At 47.5% G+C, this 19,517-nt stretch overlaps 1 protein-coding gene across 1 annotated transcript in view; it reads right to left on the reverse strand.

The window, feature by feature from the left end:
- The window catches only part of LOC109883181 (CUB and sushi domain-containing protein 2-like), an 899,659-nt gene that overhangs the window by 212,937 nt on the left and 667,205 nt on the right, over positions 1-19,517 (reverse strand). Inside the window, 2 exon segments of the mRNA XM_031794932.1 lie at positions 14,769-14,882; positions 18,043-18,159. Of these exon segments, the coding sequence (XP_031650792.1) occupies positions 14,769-14,882; positions 18,043-18,159 (231 nt within the window).

The following is a 19,517-nucleotide window of genomic DNA, read 5'->3' on the forward strand; positions in this document are numbered from 1 at the left end:
GGCTGTTTCCCGGTCTGAGAACCTTCTAGAGCCACATAACTCACCACGCACTATCGACCTGAGCTCTAGAACAGGTTTCTAAAGTTTCAGAGCTCTTGGTCTGACGGTTCTTTGACAGTTCGAACAAAGGTAACTATTGCTCTGTGTGTCTCTAAGCCCCACACTGTCACTCCATCCTTGCTGTGTGTGTGTGTGAGACTATTTCTTGGAAATCTGATGGGGGAAATGACTGATTTACAGTTCATGATCACACATATGAAGTTTTGGAAAGATGTAACTTTTTTAACCCTTTGAAACAGCCCCTGTGACACCGATTATGGCACTTCCGGTTGGCACAGGAAGCTATAAGTCAACACATATCCTCATTGGGGTATGCTTTTACAGAATCCTGAGTTTTAAGTCCTTACGTTAAGAACTGACTGATTTACACAGGGTTGAATGCACTATTTCTATCAAACTGCAGGTTGGGTATGGAAAAACACTTTTAGGGTGATTTTAACCACTTCCGGTTGCTCCAGGAAGCTTAGAATCGACACAGGTAAACCTCATAGTGGTCTGATGGATTGTCATTGAAGACAGGTTCATCAGGAACGTTCCTGACGTCGAATTGTGCTAACGGTTCCTAACGGTTCTCCCGCTGTCTCCCAAAAGCACCTGAAATTTAAGGCCAGGCTTCATTTTGGGCATTCTCTCTCTCTCCCTCTCTCCCTCTCTCCCTCTCTCAGCTTGGTGTTAACTGTGGAGAGAGATGGCGGAGGGGAGAAAAAGCGAGAAAGAGAGGAGGGAGTATGGTCTACCCACACTCAGATTTCCAGAGGCAGCGTCTGTGTGTGTGTGAGCATGTGCATGTGCATGTGTTTGTGTGTGTGTGTGTGTGGGAGGGTGTGTGTGTGTGTGTGGGTGTGTGTGGGAGGGTGTGTTATACAAAGTGTTGACAGTAACACAAGGCCCCCAACATGGCTGGCCTGTGCTGTTGTCACCATGGTTACTCTGATTCTGCTGCGGGACCCCTCAGGCCATGCTGTGTAGTTTATTACATGAAGTGCTCAATGTGCCGTTATGACGGAAGGGTTTAATAACGGCGAACGGTGACAGGTAACAAGAGTAGACACAGACAAGAGTAGACAGACAAGAGTAGATGTGGGGAGAGCAAGCGGAAGACATTCCACACATTGGTCTTGCCATGGTCAAACGTAGTGTGCTGTTATAGGGAAAAGGGTGCATTTCGGATGCACTTGGGGGGCTGGTATTGGTCCCAAGTTATCACTGTATGCCAATTCCCTCTGGTTCCATTCTGCTTCCTAGCCCCTTGCTCCCTGGTTCCATTCTGCTTCCTAGCCCCTTGCCCCCTGGTTCCATCCTGCTTCCTAGCCCCTTGCTCCCTGGTTCCATTCTGCTTCCTAGCCCCTTGCCCCCTGGTTCCATCCTGCTTCCTAGCCCCTTGCTCCCTGGTTCCATTCTGCTTCCTAGCCCCTTGCCCCCTGGTTCCATTCTGCTTCCTAGCCCCTTGCCCCCTGGTTCCATTCTGCTTCCTAGCCCCTTGCCCTCTGGTTCCATCCTGCTTCCTAGCCCCTTGCCCCCTGGTTCCATTCTGCTTCCTAGCCCCTAGCCTCTTGCCCCCTGGTTCCATTCTGCTTCCTAGCCCCTTGCCCTCTGGTTCCATTCTGCTTCCTAGCCCCTTGCCCCCTGGTTCCATTCTGCTTCCTAGCCCCTTGCTCCCTGGTTCCATTCTGCTTCCTAGCCCCTTGCCTCCTGCTTCCATTCAACGATCTACACAAGATACTCTGTAATGTCAAAGTGGGTAAGTCTCTCAGGGCTTTGCACAACATTTATTTTTCAAAGATCGGTATCGCCTCAGCTAAGATTCAAGTTCTGTCAAGTTGATTGTTGATTTTTTGCTAGATGGCCATTTTCATGTCTTGTCATACATTGTCAGGCCAATTTATGTCAAAACTGTAACTAGTCCAATCAGGAACATTCAATGTCATCTTGGTAAGCTGCTCCAGTGTATATTTGGCCTTGTGTTTTAGGTTATTGTCCTGCTGAAAAGGTTGAATTTATCAGTGTCTGTTGGAAAGCGAACGGAACCAAGTTTCCTCAAGGATGTATCCTTGAGCTTAACTATATTCTGTTTATTTTTTATCCTAAAAAATGTGTTAGTCCTTGCTGATGTCAAACGTACCCATTAATCCATCCTCAATTATATCATATCTCTGTCACTGTTTTAAAGTCACCATTGGCCTCGTGTTGAAATCCCTGAGAGGTTTCCTTACTCTCCGGCAACTCAGTTAAGAATGGCGCATGTATCTTTGTCGTGACTGCATCTATTGATACACCATCCAAAATGTAATCAATAACTTCACCATTTTCAAAAGAGATATTCAATGTCAGGTTTCTTTCCCCTTCTTCCAATCTAATCCATTTTCAATTCAGGCTGTAGCACAACAACATGTTTAAACAGTCAAGGGGTGTGAATAGTTTCTGAAGGCTCAGTATCTGTCACATTGATGGTTAACACTGTTTTGTTGAATAGCCTGGATGTTTTTCTGTCGTGATGGTTGCCATGGTGATGAGTTAAAGCTTTATTTATTAAATATTTACGTTCACTTTGATTCGACCACCTGATTGGATAATAACAGCTTGTCAAGTTGCCACGACATAATTTAACATTTCAGACCTCTGTACAGCATATGATATGAAACGGACATATGTATTTAGCTTGTGGGATAAAAGGTACATTTCATCTTGTGTGTATGAGCTTGTGTTTAGGAGGTTACAGATGCAGACTGTAGGGTATATCAGTGACTGTTGAGGAGGTTATAGATGTAGACTGTAGGGTGACTGTTGAGGAGGTTATATATGTAGACTGTAGGGTATATCAGTGACTGTTGAAGAGGTTATAGATGTGGACTGTAGGGTATATCAGTGACTGTTGAGGAGGTTATAGATGTGGACTGTAGGGTATATCAGTGACTGTTGAGGAGGTTATAGATGTGGACTGTAGGGTATATCAGTGACTGTTGAGGTGATTATAGATGCAGACTGTATGGTGACTGTTGAGGAGGTTATATATGTAGACTGTAGGGTATATCAGTGACTGTTGAGGAGGTTATATATGTAGACTGTAGGGTATATCAGTGACTGTTGAGGAGGTTATATATGTAGACTGTAGGGTATATCAGTGACTGTTGAGGAGGTTATAGATGTGGACTGTAGGGTATATCAGTGACTGTTGAGGTGGTTATTGATGCAGACTGTAGGGTATATCAGTGACTGTTGAGGAGGTTACAGATGCGGACTGTAGGGTATATCAGTGACTGTTGAGGTGATTATAGATGCAGACTGTATGGTGACTGTTGAGGAGGTTATAGATGCAGACTGTAGGGTATATCAGTGACTGTTGAGGAGGTTATAGATGTAGACTGTAGGGTGACTGTTGAGGAGGTTATAGATGCAGACTGTAGGGTATATCAGTGACTGTTGAGGAGGTTATAGATGTAGACTGTAGGGTGACTGTTGAGGAGGTTATAGATGTGGACTGTAGGGTATATCAGTGACTGTTGAGGAGGTTATAGATGTAGACTGTAGGGTATATCAGTGACTGTTGAGGAGGTTATAGATGTAGACTGTAGGGTATATCAGTGACTGTTGAGGAGGTTATAGATGTAGACTGTAGGGTGACTGTTGAGGAGGTTATAGATGTAGACTGTAGGGTATATCAGTGACTGTTGAGGAGGTTATAGATGTGGACTGTAGGGTGACTGTTGAGGTAGTTATTGATGCAGACTGTAGGGTATATCAGTGACTGTTGAGGAGGTTATAGATGTGGACTGTAGGGTATATCAGTGACTGTTGAGGAGGTTATAGATGTAGACTGTAGGGTGACTGTTGAGGTGGTTATTGATGTAGACTGTAGGGTATATCAGTGACTGTTGAGGAGGTTATAGATGTGGACTGTAGGGTATATCAGTGACTGTTGAGGAGGTTATAGATGTGGACTGTAGGGTATATCAGTGACTGTTGAGGAGGTTATAGATGTGGACTGTAGGGTATATCAGTGACTGTTGAGGAGGTTATAGATGTGGACTGTAGGGTATATCAGTGACTGTTGAGGTGATTATAGATGCAGACTGTATGGTGACTGTTGAGGAGGTTATAGATGTAGACTGTAGGGTATATCAGTGACTGTTGAGGACGTTATAGATGTAGACTGTAGGGTATATCAGTGACTGTTGAGGAGGTTATAGATGTAGACTGTAGGGTATATCAGTGACTGTTGAGGTGATTACAGATGTAGACTGTAGGGTATATCAGTGACTGTTGAGGTGATTACAGAAGACGGATTATCAGCTGATGTACGAAGCTATGCTGCTAATTAAATGCTAGTTGTATTACAATTGTATAATATCTTAGCTTCACTTTGCTGCTAGATAATGCTAGTTGTATTCGACAGGTAGAATATCTCAGCTCTGCTGTGTCGCTACATGCTGGGTTTTTGGAGAAGGCCTTGAAGCTGCCTAGACCAGTTGATATATCCCTCTCTCTCTCTCTGTGTTTATTGAACTGTGAAGTATTCTGAGACTGCTGCCACCGGACAGGAAACAGTGGTATTGTTATGTCTGTCAGGCCATAGAGCTGAGGCAATGAGAGATGGACATGTGCACTGTTGTACGATTTCTCTTCGATATCGCTCCATCTCTTCATCTTTCTCTCGTTCTCTTTGTAAATCCCTCTTCCTTTCTCTTATTTCTTCCCCTGCCCCTTCTTTCAACCCTTTGTTTCCATTTTCTCTCTTTCAAACACCCCATTTCCCCGGAGCTCTCAATCCCTCTCTCCATCCTTCTCTCCATCCCACTCTCTCTCCATCCTTCTCTCCATCCCCCTGTCTATCCATCCCTCTCTCTCTCCATCCCTCTCTCTCTCCATCCCTATCTCTCTCCATCCCCATCTCTCTCCATCCCTATCTCTCTCCATCCTTATCTCTCTCCTTCCCTCACACTCGTCATCCCTCACACTCTACATCCCTCACCCTCTTCATCCCTCACACTCTCCATCCCTCTCTCTCTCCATCCCTATCTCTCTCCATCCTTTTCTCCATCCCTATCTCTCTCCATCCCTCTCTCTCTCCATCCCTATCTCTCTCCATCCTTTTCTCCATCCCTATCTCTCTCCATCCCTCTCTCTCTCCATCCCTATCTCTCTCCATCCTTCTCTCCATCCCTCTCTCTCTCCATCCCTATCTCTCTCCATCCCTCACACTCTTCATCCCTCACACTCTACATCCCTCACCCTCTTCATCCCAAACACTCTCCATCCCTCTCTCTCTCTTCATCTCTTTCTCCATCAATCTCTCCATCTCTCACTCCATCCCTTTAACACTACTAAAACCCACTTTAGACAATGTTGCTTCTCTACACAGCTACCTCTCTACACAGCTACCTCTCTCTGCTTCTCTACACAGCTACCTCTCTCTACTTCTCTACACAGCTACCTCTCTCTGCTTCTCTACACAGCTACCTCTCTCTACTTCTCTACACAGCTACCTCTCCCGGCTTCTCTACACAGCTACCTCTCTTCACAGCTACCTCTCTCTGCATCTCTACACAGTTACCTCTCTCTGCTTCTCTTCACAGCTACCTCTCTGCTTCTCTACACAGCTACCTCTCTCTGCTACTCTACACAGCTACCTCTCTCTGCTTCTCTACACAGCTACCTCTCTCTGCTTCTCTTCACAGCTACCTCTATTCACAGCTACCTCTCTCTGCTTCTCTTCACAGCTATCTCTCTCTGCTTCTCTACACAGCTACCTCTCTCTGCTTCTCTTCACAGCTACCTCTCTACACAGCTACCTCTCTACACAGTTACCTCTCTCTGCTTCTCTTCACAGCTACCTCTCTCTGCTTCTCTACACAGCTACCTCTCTCTACTTCTCTACACAGCTACCTCTCCCGGCTTCTCTACACAGCTACCTCTCTTCACAGCTACCTCTCTCTGCATCTCTACACAGTTACCTCTCTCTGCTTCTCTTCACAGCTACCTCTCTGCTTCTCTACACAGCTACCTCTCTCTGCTACTCTACACAGCTACCTCTCTCTGCTTCTCTACACAGCTACCTCTCTCTGCTTCTCTTCACAGCTACCTCTCTTCACAGCTACCTCTCTCTGCTTCTCTTCACAGCTATCTCTCTCTGCTTCTCTACACAGCTACCTCTCTCTGCTTCTCTTCACAGCTACCTCTCTACACAGCTACCTCTCTACACAGCTACCTCTCTCTGCATCTCTACACAGTTACCTCTCTCTGCTTCTCTTCACAGCTACCTCTCTGCTTCTCTACACAGCTACCTCTCTCTGCTACTCTACACAGCTACCTCTCTCTGCTTCTCTACACAGCTACCTCTCTCTGCTTCTCTTCACAGCTACCTCTCTTCACAGCTACCTCTCTCTGCTTCTCTTCACAGCTACCTCTCCCGGCTTCTCTACACAGCTACCTCTCTTCACAGCTACCTCTCTCTGCATCTCTACACAGTTACCTCTCTCTGCTTCTCTTCACAGCTACCTCTCTGCTTCTCTACACAGCTACCTCTCTCTGCTACTCTACACAGCTACCTCTCTCTGCTTCTCTACACAGCTACCTCTCTCTGCTTCTCTTCACAGCTACCTCTCTTCACAGCTACCTCTCTCTGCTTCTCTTCACAGCTATCTCTCTCTGCTTCTCTACACAGCTACCTCTCTCTGCTTCTCTTCACAGCTACCTCTCTACACAGCTACCTCTCTACACAGTTACCTCTCTCTGCTTCTCTTCACAGCTACCTCTCTCTGCTTCTCTACACAGCTACCTCTCTCTACTTCTCTACACAGCTACCTCTCCCGGCTTCTCTACACAGCTACCTCTCTTCACAGCTACCTCTCTCTGCATCTCTACACAGTTACCTCTCTCTGCTTCTCTTCACAGCTACCTCTCTGCTTCTCTACACAGCTACCTCTCTCTGCTACTCTACACAGCTACCTCTCTCTGCTTCTCTACACAGCTACCTCTCTCTGCTTCTCTTCACAGCTACCTCTCTTCACAGCTACCTCTCTCTGCTTCTCTTCACAGCTATCTCTCTCTGCTTCTCTACACAGCTACCTCTCTCTGCTTCTCTTCACAACTACCTCTCTACACAGCTACCTCTCTACACAGCTACCTCTCTCTGCATCTCTACACAGTTACCTCTCTCTGCTTCTCTTCACAGCTACCTCTCTGCTTCTCTACACAGCTACCTCTCTCTGCTACTCTACACAGCTACCTCTCTCTGCTTCTCTTCACAGCTACCTCTCTTCACAGCTACCTCTCTCTGCTTCTCTTCACAGCTATCTCTCTCTGCTTCTCTACACAGCTACCTCTCTCTGCTTCTCTTCACAACTACCTCTCTACACAGCTACCTCTCTACACAGCTACCTCTCTCTGCATCTCTACACAGTTACCTCTCTCTGCTTCTCTTCACAGCTACCTCTCTGCTTCTCTACACAGCTACCTCTCTCTGCTACTCTACACAGCTACCTCTCTCTGCTTCTCTACACAGCTACCCTCTCTCTGCTTCTCTTCACAGCTACCTCTCTTCACAGCTACCTCTCTCTGCTTCTCTTCACAGCTACCTCTCCCGGCTTCTCTACACAGCTACCTCTCTTCACAGCTACCTCTCTCTGCATCTCTACACAGTTACCTCTCTCTGCTTCTCTTCACAGCTACCTCTCTGCTTCTCTACACAGCTACCTCTCTCTGCTACTCTACACAGCTACCTCTCTCTGCTTCTCTACACAGCTACCTCTCTCTGCTTCTCTTCACAGCTACCTCTCTTCACAGCTACCTCTCTCTGCTTCTCTTCACAGCTATCTCTCTCTGCTTCTCTACACAGCTACCTCTCTCTGCTTCTCTTCACAGCTACCTCTCTACACAGCTACCTCTCTACACAGTTACCTCTCTCTGCTTCTCTTCACAGCTACCTCTCTCTGCTTCTCTACACAGCTACCTCTCTCTACTTCTCTACACAGCTACCTCTCCCGGCTTCTCTACACAGCTACCTCTCTTCACAGCTACCTCTCTCTGCATCTCTACACAGTTACCTCTCTCTGCTTCTCTTCACAGGCTACCTCTCTGCTTCTCTACACAGCTACCTCTCTCTGCTACTCTACACAGCTACCTCTCTCTGCTTCTCTACACAGCTACCTCTCTCTGCTTCTCTTCACATCTACCTCTCTTCACAGCTACCTCTCTCTGCTTCTCTTCACAGCTATCTCTCTCTGCTTCTCTACACAGCTACCTCTCTCTGCTTCTCTTCACAGCTACCTCTCTACACAGCTACCTCTCTACACAGTTACCTCTCTCTGCTTCTCTTCACAGCTACCTCTCTCTGCTTCTCTACACAGCTACCTCTCTCTGCTTCTCTACACAGCTACCTCTCTCTGCCTCTCTACACAGCTACCTTTCTCTGCTTCTCTACACAGCTACCTCTCCCGGCTTCTCTACACAGCTACCCTCTCTACACAGCTACCTCTCTCTGCTTCTCTACACAGCTACCTCTCTCTACTTCTCTACACAGCTACCTCTCTCTGCTTCTCTACACAGCTACCTCTCTCTACTTCTCTTCACAGCTACCTCACTCTGCTTCTCTTCACAGCTACCTCTCTCTGCTTCTCTTCACAGCTACCTATCTCTGCTTCTCTACACAGTTACCTCTCTCTGCTTCTCTTCACAGCTACCTCTCAGCTTCTCTACACAGCTACCTCTCTCTGCTACTCTACACAGCTACCTCTCTCTGCTTCTCTACACAGCTACCTCTCTCTGCTTCTCTTCACAGCTACCCTCTCTTCACAGCTACCTCTCTCTGCTTCTCTACACAGCTATCTCTCTCTGCTTCTCTACACAGCTACCTCTCTCTGCTTCTCTACATAGCTACCTCTCTCTGCTTCTCTACACAGCTACCTCTCTACACAGCTACCTCTCTACACAGCTACCTATCTCTGCTTCTCTACACAGCTACCTCTCTCTGCTTCTCTACACAGCTATCTCTCTCTGCTTCTCTACACAGCTACCTCTCTCTGCTTCTCTACACAGCTACCTCTCTCTACTTCTCTACACAGCTACCTCTCTCTGCTTCTCTACACAGCTACCTCTCTCTACTTCTCTTCACAGCTATCTCACTCTGCTTCTCTTCACAGCTAACTCTCTCTGCTTCTCTACACAGCTACCTCTCTCTGCTTCTCTACACAGCTACCTCTCTCTGCCTCTCTACACAGCTACCTCTCTCTGCTTCTCTACACAGCTACCTCTCCCGGCTTCTCTACACAGCTACCTCTCTACACAGCTACCTCTCTCTGATTCTCTTCACAGTTACCTCTCTACACAGCTACCTCTCTCTGCTTCTCTTCACAGCTACCTCTCTCTGCTTCTCTACACAGCTGCCTCTCTCTGCTTCTCTTCACAGCTACCTCTCTCTGCTTCTCTACACAGCTACCTCTCTCTGCTTCTCTACACAGCTACCTCTCTCTACTTCTCTACACAGCTACCTCTCTCTGCTTCTCTACACAGCTACCTCTCCCGGCTTCTCTACACAGCTACCTCTCTACACAGCTACCTCTCTCTACTTCTCTACACAGCTACCTCTCTCTGCTTCTCTACACAGCTACCTCTCTCTACTTCTCTTCACAGCTACCTCACTCTGCTTCTCTTCACAGCTACCTCTCTCTGCTTCTCTACACAGCTACCTCTCTCTGCTTCTCTACACAGCTACCTCTCTCTACTTCTCTACACAGCTACCTCTCTCTGCTTCTCTACACAGCTACCTCTCCCGGCTTCTCTACACAGCTACCTCTCTACACAGCTACCTCTCTCTGATTCTCTTCACAGTTACCTCTCTACACAGCTACCTCTCTCTGCTTCTCTACACAGCTACCTCTCTCTGCTTCTCTACACAGCTACCTCTCTCTGCCTCTCTACACAGCTAGCTCTCTCTGCTTCTCTTCACAGATACCTCACTCTGCTTCTCTACACAGCTACCTCTCTCTGCTACTCTACACAGCTACCTCTCTCTGCTTCTCTACACAGCTACCTCTCTCTGCTTCTCTTCATAGCTACCTCTCTTCACAGCTACCTCACTCTGCTTCTCTTCACAGCTATCTCTCGCTGCTTCTCTACACAGCTACCTCTCTCTGCTTCTCTACACTGCTACCTCTCTCTGCTTCTCTTCACAGCTACCTCTCTACACAGCTACCTCTCTACACAGCTACCTCTCCCGGCTTCTCTACACAGCTACCTCTCTACACAGCTACCTCTCTCTGCTTCTCTACACAGCTACCTCTCTCTACTTCTCTACACAGCTACCTCTCTCTGCTTCTCTACACAGCTACCTCTCTCTACTTCTCTTCACAGCTACCTCACTCTGCTTCTCTTCACAGCTACCTCTCTCTGCTTCTCTTCACAGCTACCTATCTCTGCTTCTCTACACAGTTACCTCTCTCTGCTTCTCTTCACAGCTACCTCTCAGCTTCTCTACACAGCTACCTCTCTCTGCTACTCTACACAGCTACCTCTCTCTGCTTCTCTACACAGCTACCTCTCTCTGCTTCTCTTCACAGCTACCTCTCTTCACAGCTACCTCTCTCTGCTTCTCTACACAGCTATCTCTCTCTGCTTCTCTACACAGCTACCTCTCTCTGCTTCTCTACATAGCTACCTCTCTCTGCTTCTCTACACAGCTACCTCTCTACACAGCTACCTCTCTACACAGCTACCTATCTCTGCTTCTCTACACAGCTACCTCTCTCTGCTTCTCTACACAGCTATCTCTCTCTGCTTCTCTACACAGCTACCTCTCTCTGCTTCTCTACACAGCTACCTCTCTCTACTTCTCTACACAGCTACCTCTCTCTGCTTCTCTACACAGCTACCTCTCTCTACTTCTCTTCACAGCTATCTCACTCTGCTTCTCTTCACAGCTAACTCTCTCTGCTTCTCTACACAGCTACCTCTCTCTGCTTCTCTACACAGCTACCTCTCTCTGCCTCTCTACACAGCTACCTCTCTCTGCTTCTCTACACAGCTACCTCTCCCGGCTTCTCTACACAGCTACCTCTCTACACAGCTACCTCTCTCTGATTCTCTTCACAGTTACCTCTCTACACAGCTACCTCTCTCTGCTTCTCTTCACAGCTACCTCTCTCTGCTTCTCTACACAGCTGCCTCTCTCTGCTTCTCTTCACAGCTACCTCTCTCTGCTTCTCTACACAGCTACCTCTCTCTGCTTCTCTACACAGCTACCTCTCTCTACTTCTCTACACAGCTACCTCTCTCTGCTTCTCTACACAGCTACCTCTCCCGGCTTCTCTACACAGCTACCTCTCTACACAGCTACCTCTCTCTACTTCTCTACACAGCTACCTCTCTCTGCTTCTCTACACAGCTACCTCTCTCTACTTCTCTTCACAGCTACCTCACTCTGCTTCTCTTCACAGCTACCTCTCTCTGCTTCTCTACACAGCTACCTCTCTCTGCTTCTCTACACAGCTACCTCTCTCTACTTCTCTACACAGCTACCTCTCTCTGCTTCTCTACACAGCTACCTCTCCCGGCTTCTCTACACAGCTACCTCTCTACACAGCTACCTCTCTCTGATTCTCTTCACAGTTACCTCTCTACACAGCTACCTCTCTCTGCTTCTCTACACAGCTACCTCTCTCTGCTTCTCTACACAGCTACCTCTCTCTGCCTCTCTACACAGCTAGCTCTCTCTGCTTCTCTTCACAGATACCTCACTCTGCTTCTCTACACAGCTACCTCTCTCTGCTACTCTACACAGCTACCTCTCTCTGCTTCTCTACACAGCTACCTCTCTCTGCTTCTCTTCATAGCTACCTCTCTTCACAGCTACCTCACTCTGCTTCTCTTCACAGCTATCTCTCGCTGCTTCTCTACACAGCTACCTCTCTCTGCTTCTCTACACTGCTACCTCTCTCTGCTTCTCTTCACAGCTACCTCTCTACACAGCTACCTCTCTACACAGCTACCTCTCTCTGCTTTTCTACACAGCTACTTCTCTCTGCTTCTCTTCACAGCTACCTCTCTCTGCTTCTCTACACAGCTACCTCTCTCTGCTTCTCTACACAGCTACCTCTCTCTGCTTCTCTACACAGCTACCTCTCTCTGCTTCTCTACACAGCTACCTCTCTCTGCTTCTCTTCACAGCTACCTCTCTACACAGCTACCTCGCTCTGCTTCTCTTCACAGCTATCTCTCGCTGCTTCTCTACACAGCTACCTCTCTCTGCTTCTCTACACAGCTACCTCTCTCTGCTTCTCTTCACAGCTACCTCTCTACACAGCTATCTCTCTCTGCTTCTCTACACAGCTACCTCTCTCTGCTTCTCTTCACAGCTACCTCTCTACACAGCTACCTCTCTACACAGCTATCTCTCTCTGCTTCTCTTCAAAGCTACCTCTCTCTGCTTCTCTACACAGCTACCTCTTTCTGCTTCTCTTCACAGCTACCTCTCTGCTTCTCTACACAGCTACCTCTCTCTGCTTCTCTACACAGCTACCTCTCTCTGCTTCTCTTCACAGCTACCTCTCTACACAGCTATCTCTCTCTGCTTCTCTTCACAGCTACCTCTCTCTGCTTCTCTACACAGCTATCTCTCTCTGCTTCTCTACACAGCTAACTCTCTCTGCTTCTCTACACAGCTACCTCTATCTACTTCTCTACACAGCTACCTCTCTCTGCTTCTCTACACAGCTACCTCTCTCTACTTCTCTTCACAGCTATCTCACTCTGATTCTCTTCACAGCTACCTCTCTCTGCTTCTCTTCACAGCTACCTCTCTCTGCTTCTCTACACAGCTACCTCTCTCTGCTTCTCTACACAGCTACCTCTCTCTGCTTCTCTTCACAGCTACCTCTCTACACAGCTACCTCTCTACACAGCTACCTCTCTCTGCTTCTCTACACAGCTGCCTCTCTCTGCTTCTCTTCACAGCTACCTCTCTCTGCTTCTCTACACAGCTACCTCTCTCTACTTCTCTACACAGCTACCTCTCTCTGCTTCTCTACACAGCTACCTCTCTCTACATCTCTTCACAGCTACCTCACTCTGCTTCTCTTCACAGCTACCTCTCTCTGCTTCTCTTCACAGCTACCTCTCTCTGCTTCTCTATACAGCTACCTCTCTCTGCTTCTCTACACAGCTACCTCTCTCTGCCTCTCTACACAGCTAGCTCTCTCTGCTTCTCTACACAGCTACCTCTCTCTACTTCTCTTCACAGCTACCTCACTCTGCTTCTCTTCACAGCTACCTCTCTCTGCTTCTCTACACAGCTACCTCTCTCTGCTTCTCTACACAGCTACCTCTCTCTGCTTCTCTACACAGCTACCTCTCTCTGCCTCTCTACACAGCTAGCTCTCTCTGCTTCTCTACACAGCTACTTCTCCCGTCTTCTCTACACAGCTACCACTCTTCACAGCTACCTCTCTCTGCTTCTCTACACAGCTACCTCTCTCTGCTTCTCTTCACAGCTACCTCTCTGCTTCTCTACACAGCTACCTCTCTCTTCTACTCTACACAGCTACCTCTCTCTGCTTCTCTACACAGCTACCTCTCTCTGCTTCTCTTCACAGCTACCTCGCTCTGCTTCTCTTCACAGCTACCTCTCTCTGCTTCTCTACACAGCTACCTCTCTCTGCTTCTCTACACAGCTACCTCTCTCTGCCTCTCTACACAGCTAGCCCTCTCTGCTTCTCTACACAGCTACCTCTCCCGGCTTCTCTACACAGCTACCTCTCTTCACAGCTACCTCTCTCTGCTTCTCTACACAGCTACCTCTCTCTGCTTCTCTTCACAGCTACCTCTCTGCTTCTCTACACAGCTACCTCTCTCTGCTACTCTACACAGCTACCTCTCTCTGCTTCTCTACACAGCTACCTCTCTCTGCTTCTCTTCACAGCTACCTCGCTCTGCTTCTCTTCACAGCTACCTCTCTCTGCTTCTCTACACAGCTACCTCTCTCTGCTTCTCTTCACAGCTACCTCTCTCTGCTTCTCTACACAGCTACCTCTCTCTGCTTCTCTACACAGCTACCTCTCTCTGCTTCTCTACACAGCTACCTCTCTACACAGCTACCTCTCACTTTTTCTCTACACAGCTACCTCTCTTCTTCTCTACACAGCTACCTCTCTACACAGCTACCTCTCTCTGCTTCTCTACACAGCTACCTCTCTTCTTCTCTACACAGCGACCTCTCTGCTTATCTTCACAGCTACCTCTCTCTGCTTCTCTACATAGCTACCTCTCTTTGCTTCTCTTCACAGCTACCTCTCTACACAGCTACCTCTCTACACAGCTACCTCTCTCTGCTTCTCTACACAGCTACCTCTCTCTGCTTCTCTACACAGCTACCTCTCTCTTCTTCTCTACACAGCTACCTCTCTCTTCTTCTCTACACAGCTACCTCTCTCTGCTTCTCTACACAGCTACCTCTCTCTTCTTCTCTACACAGCTACCTCTCTCTGCTTCTCTACACAGCTACCTCTCGCTACTGTAGCTATTGTTGTTTTTACTGCTATACTTGACCATGTTAACTGTCCTCCTGACACTGTGTGTGTGTGTGTGTGTGTGTGTGTGTGTGTGTGTGTGTGTGTGTGTGTGTGTGTGTGTGTGTGTGTGTGTGTGTGTGTGTGTGTGTGTGTGTGTGTGTGTGTGTGTGTGTGTGTGTGCGTGCGTGCGTGGTGTCAGTGAGTGTGTACCTGTGTGTGTTCCAGACAGGGAGCTGAGGACCCTGGCGTGCTGCGTGGCCCCATCGTGGATCTCCACCACATCGTTCAGAGCCGTCTGGAAGAACGCAAACTGGCTGAAAACAACTGAAGAAGACAGAGAAGAAGGAAGCAGGAAGTAATATGGGTGTCACACAATTATAAGACAGTATCAAATGATAACGTCACAGGACACCTAAGGTGGTTGCTAAGATCTGAAAAGGTTGGAGAGATAGATGTGTGTGAGAGTGAGACAGAGACAGTAGTGATCCCTCCTCCAACATGGCTGCCCATAAGGACATTATGTGGTAGTGGTTCCTCCTCCAACATGCCTGCCCATTAGGACATTATGTGGTAGTGGTTCCTCCTCCAACATGGCTGCCCATTAGGACATTATGTGGTAGTGATCCCTCCTCCAACATGGCTGCCCATTAGGACATTATGTGGTAGTGGTCCCTCCTCCAACATGGCTGCCCATTAGGACATTACGTGGTAGTGGTTCCTCCTCCAACATGGCTGCCCATTAGGACATTATGTGGTAGTGGTCCCTCCTCCAACATGGCTGCCCATTAGGACATTATGTGGTAGTGGTTCCTCCTCCAACATGGCTGCCCATTAGGACATTACGTGGTAGTGGTTCCTCCTCCAACATGGCTGCCCATTAGGACATTACGTGGTAGTGATCCCTCCTCCAACATGGCTGCCCATTAGGACATTATGTGGTAGTGGTCCCTCCTCCAACATGGCTGCCCATTAGGACATTATGTGGTAGTGATCCCTCCTCCAACATGGCTGCCCATAAGGACATTATGTGGTAGAGGTTCCTCCTCCAACATGGCTGCCCATTAGGACATTATGTGGTAGTGGTCCCTCCTCCAACATGGCTGCCCATTAGGACATTATGTGGTAGTGGTTCCTCCTCCAACATGGCTGCCCATTAGGACATTATGTGGTAGTGGTTCCTCCTCCAACATGGCTGCCCATTAGGACATTATGTGGTAGTGGTTCCTCCTCCAACATGGCTGCCCATTAGGACATTATGTGGTAGTGGTTCCTCCTCCAACATGGCTGCCCATTAGGACATTATGTGGTAGTGGTCCCTCCTCCAACATGGCTGCCATTAAGGACATTATGTGGCAGTGATCCCTCCTCCAACATGGCTGCCCATTAGGACATTATGTGGTAGTGGTCCCTCCTCCAACATGGCTGCCCATTAGGACATTATGCGGTAGTGGTCCCTCCTCCAACATGGCTGCCCATTAGGACATTATGTGGTAGTGGTCCCTCCTCCAACATGGCTGCCCATTAGGACATTATGTGGCTGCCCATTAGGACATTATGTGGTAGTGGTCCCTCCTCCAACATGGCTGCCATTAAGGACATTATGTGGTAGTGGTCCCTCCTCCAACATGGCTGCCCATTAGGACATTATGTGGTAGTGGTTCCTCCTCCAACATGGCTGCCCATAAGGACATTATATGGTAGTGGTTCCTCCTCCAACATGGCTGCCCATTAGGACATTATGTGGTAGTGGTTCCTCCTCCAACATGGCTGCCCATTAGGACATTATGTGGTAGTGGTTCCTCCTCCAACATGGCTGCCCATTAGGACATTATGTGGCTGCCCATAAGGACATTACGTGGTAGTGGTCCCTCCTCCAACATGGCTGCCCATTAGGACATTATGTGGTAGTGGTTCCTCCTCCAACATGGCTGCCCATTAGGATGTTGTCTGTTAGAACAGAGACACCAGGGAGAACGAAGCAGAAGGGTTTGTGGTTTCACCCTGCCTCAGGTCTCTCCATCTTCATCTCCATCTTTAGACCAGGGTCCTATGGGGAATAGCACCCTATCCCCTATATAGTGCACTACTTTAGACCAGGGACCATAAGGTGCACTATATTTTGGGAGCCATTTTGAATGCAGGTGGACAGATCTGAGGTAGGGTGCACATGGGAGCCTTAATTATGTTGTACTTCCTCAGTTTCACTCCGCAGGGCGAACGAGAGAGGAGGGAAAGGAGGGATGGAGGTTCACCAGCCCCGAGGAAACACAAAGCTAATACCTTATTATCACCCTGTATCCTCTGAGAGAGACGGAGACGGAGGGGGGGGGGGTGTGTGTGTGTCCGTGATTCGCAGGTTGACCTTGATTGTCATGACTTGTCCTTGAGGCAGAACAGAGTGATTTCCCCTTAGATAGGCCAGCTGCAAAGTCAAAATGGTTAAGGGTCAATCGGGTTAGCAGTGTGTATATGGTTAGGGGTAAGATTTGATGACTTTGTTCCAGCTAAGGACTAGTGCAGCTAAGGGCTAGGATCACCCTGTGTGATTCTGAGAGAAGGTGCCACTGGGTTCTGCTCAGACCTCCCAGCAGACAGACAAACAGACAGATTAAAGATTATATGGGGGGGGGCATCGCGTTTTCAAATGACATTACCAGGAAATGGACAGAAGGTTTCAAACACAGAGAGTCGCTGTTCCTTCTGTATGGTTGGTTCAAGTGCTCAAACTGAAGGACATCACAAGGTGTGTGTGTGTGTGTGTGTGTGTGTGTGTGTGTGTGTGTGTGTGTGTGTGTGTGTGTGAGAGAGAGAGAGAGAGAGAGAGAGAGACAGAGAGAGACAGAGAGAGAGAGAGAGAGATAGACATACAGAGAGAGAGAGAGAGAGAGACAGCGAGAGGGGGAGAGAGAGAGAGACAGCGAGAGACAGAGAGGGAGAGAGATAGACACATACAGAGAGAGAGAGACAGAGAGAGAGAGAGAGAGACAGAGAGAGAGACAGATAGAGAGAGAGAGACAGAGAGAGACAGAGAGAGACAGAGAGAGAGAGACAGAGACAGAGAGAGAGAGAGAGACAGAGAGAGAGAGAGAGAGAGAGAGAGAGAGAGAGAGAGAGAGAGAGAGAGAGGGGGAGAGAGAGAGAGAGAGACAGCGAGAGACAGAGACAGAGAGAGACAGAGACAGAGAGGCAAATTAAGTTCACATACTGACTGGTCTTCTGATGACAAAGACGTTTGTCAGGGTGAGGAGTGAAATACTCTGTTCCTGAGAGTGGTAATATGTGTCTGAGACATACAAAGGACAACATAATGAATTCTCCCCATTATATCAGACAATTACTGTGAGGTGTCTGAGAGGACGGGAGGTAGGATGAAATGTCCCTAGAAACTATTACATTAGATTACATAGAGGGGTTACGCTGATCCTAGATCTGTGCCTAAGGGCAACTTCTACCGGGAGTGAAAGATATAGACAGGCTTTCTCACCGTAGTCTTTGGGCACGGTCACCGCGTACAGACATGTCCGGGCACTGCTGTAGTTACCAGGGTAACCGGGAGACAAGACCACGCCCTCCAACCCTGAATACTGCCCTCCACACAGAGCTAGAAGGATAGAGAGAGACAGAGAGAGAGAGAGAGAGAGAGAGAGAGAGCAACAAGAGACAGAGAGAGAGAGAAGCGTTAGAGATAGTCCATTTCTCTGTTTTCCTTCCACCATTCTCTCGTTCCATCGTTGTTAAAGCCTTGTCTGTCGCCGGCTCGGCTGCTGGGTGTCCCTGGTGTTGGCTTGAGTGAATTCGCAATGTTTACTAAGTGTTTCTCTGGGTTAGCTTGGAGAGATGAGGCCTGAATTGTTTTTCTCTCTCTCTCTCTCTCTCTCTCTCCAAATATATATATATATATTACTGGCCACATATATATATATATATATATATTACTGGCCATATCAATTGAGATTGTAGGCTATGCTATAGATTGATATGGCCAGTAATGACTTTGTTTGTTTACCGTTCATGTAGGTAACAGGCTAATGGCCGACAAGCAGATTCAGCACCATGGACAGAGATTGAAATTCCCGCCATGTGACAGTGGAATTTTGTTGTAGTGGAAAGGTAAGGCAGGTATCATGTTAGGTTGTAGTGGAAAGGTAAGGCAGGTATCATAGGTTGAAGTGGAAAGGTAAAGCAGGTATCATAGGTTGAAGTGGAAAGGTAAGGCAGGTATCATGTTAGGTTGAAGTGGAAAGGTAAGGCAGGTATCATGTTAGGTTGTAGTGGAAAGGTAAGGAAGGTAGCATTTTGGTTGTAGTGGAAAGTTAAAGCAGGTATCATGTTAGGTTGAAGGGGAAAGGTAAGGCAGGTATCATGTTAGGTTGTAGTGGAAAGGTAAGGAAGGTATCATGTTTGGTTGAAGTGGAAAGGTAAGTCAGGTATCATGTTTGGTTGTAGTGGAAAGGTAAGGCAGGTATCATGAAGTGGAAATGTATCATGTTAGGTTGAAGTGGAAAGGTACGGCTTGATGACAGCGTTGAACACCCTTGACATTCTCTCAAACCTTTTCATGAGGTAGTCACCTGGAAATCATTTCAATGAACTGGTGTGCCTTCTTAAAAGTTAATTTGTGGAATTTCTTTCCTTCTTAATGCAGGGTATACAGAAAGTAGCCCTATTTGGTAAAATACCAAGTCCATATTATGGCAAGAACAACTCAATTAAGCAAAGAGAAACGACAGTCCATCATTACTTTAAGACATGAATGTCAGTCCAACATGATTCCGTATGGGGTTTTCCATAGTTTTGATGTCTTCACTGTTATTCTACAATGTAGAAAATAGTCAAAATAAAGAAAACCCTTTGAATGTTCTTTAACTTTTGACCGTTACTGTACCTACATCAACAACAGTCAGATCTGTATATATCATTATTTAATCTATTATTCATTTATAAACCAGTTTTGTTGAT

Source organism: Oncorhynchus kisutch, linkage group LG17 (genome assembly GCF_002021735.2).
Source record: "Oncorhynchus kisutch isolate 150728-3 linkage group LG17, Okis_V2, whole genome shotgun sequence".
Taxonomy (NCBI): domain Eukaryota; kingdom Metazoa; phylum Chordata; class Actinopteri; order Salmoniformes; family Salmonidae; genus Oncorhynchus; species Oncorhynchus kisutch.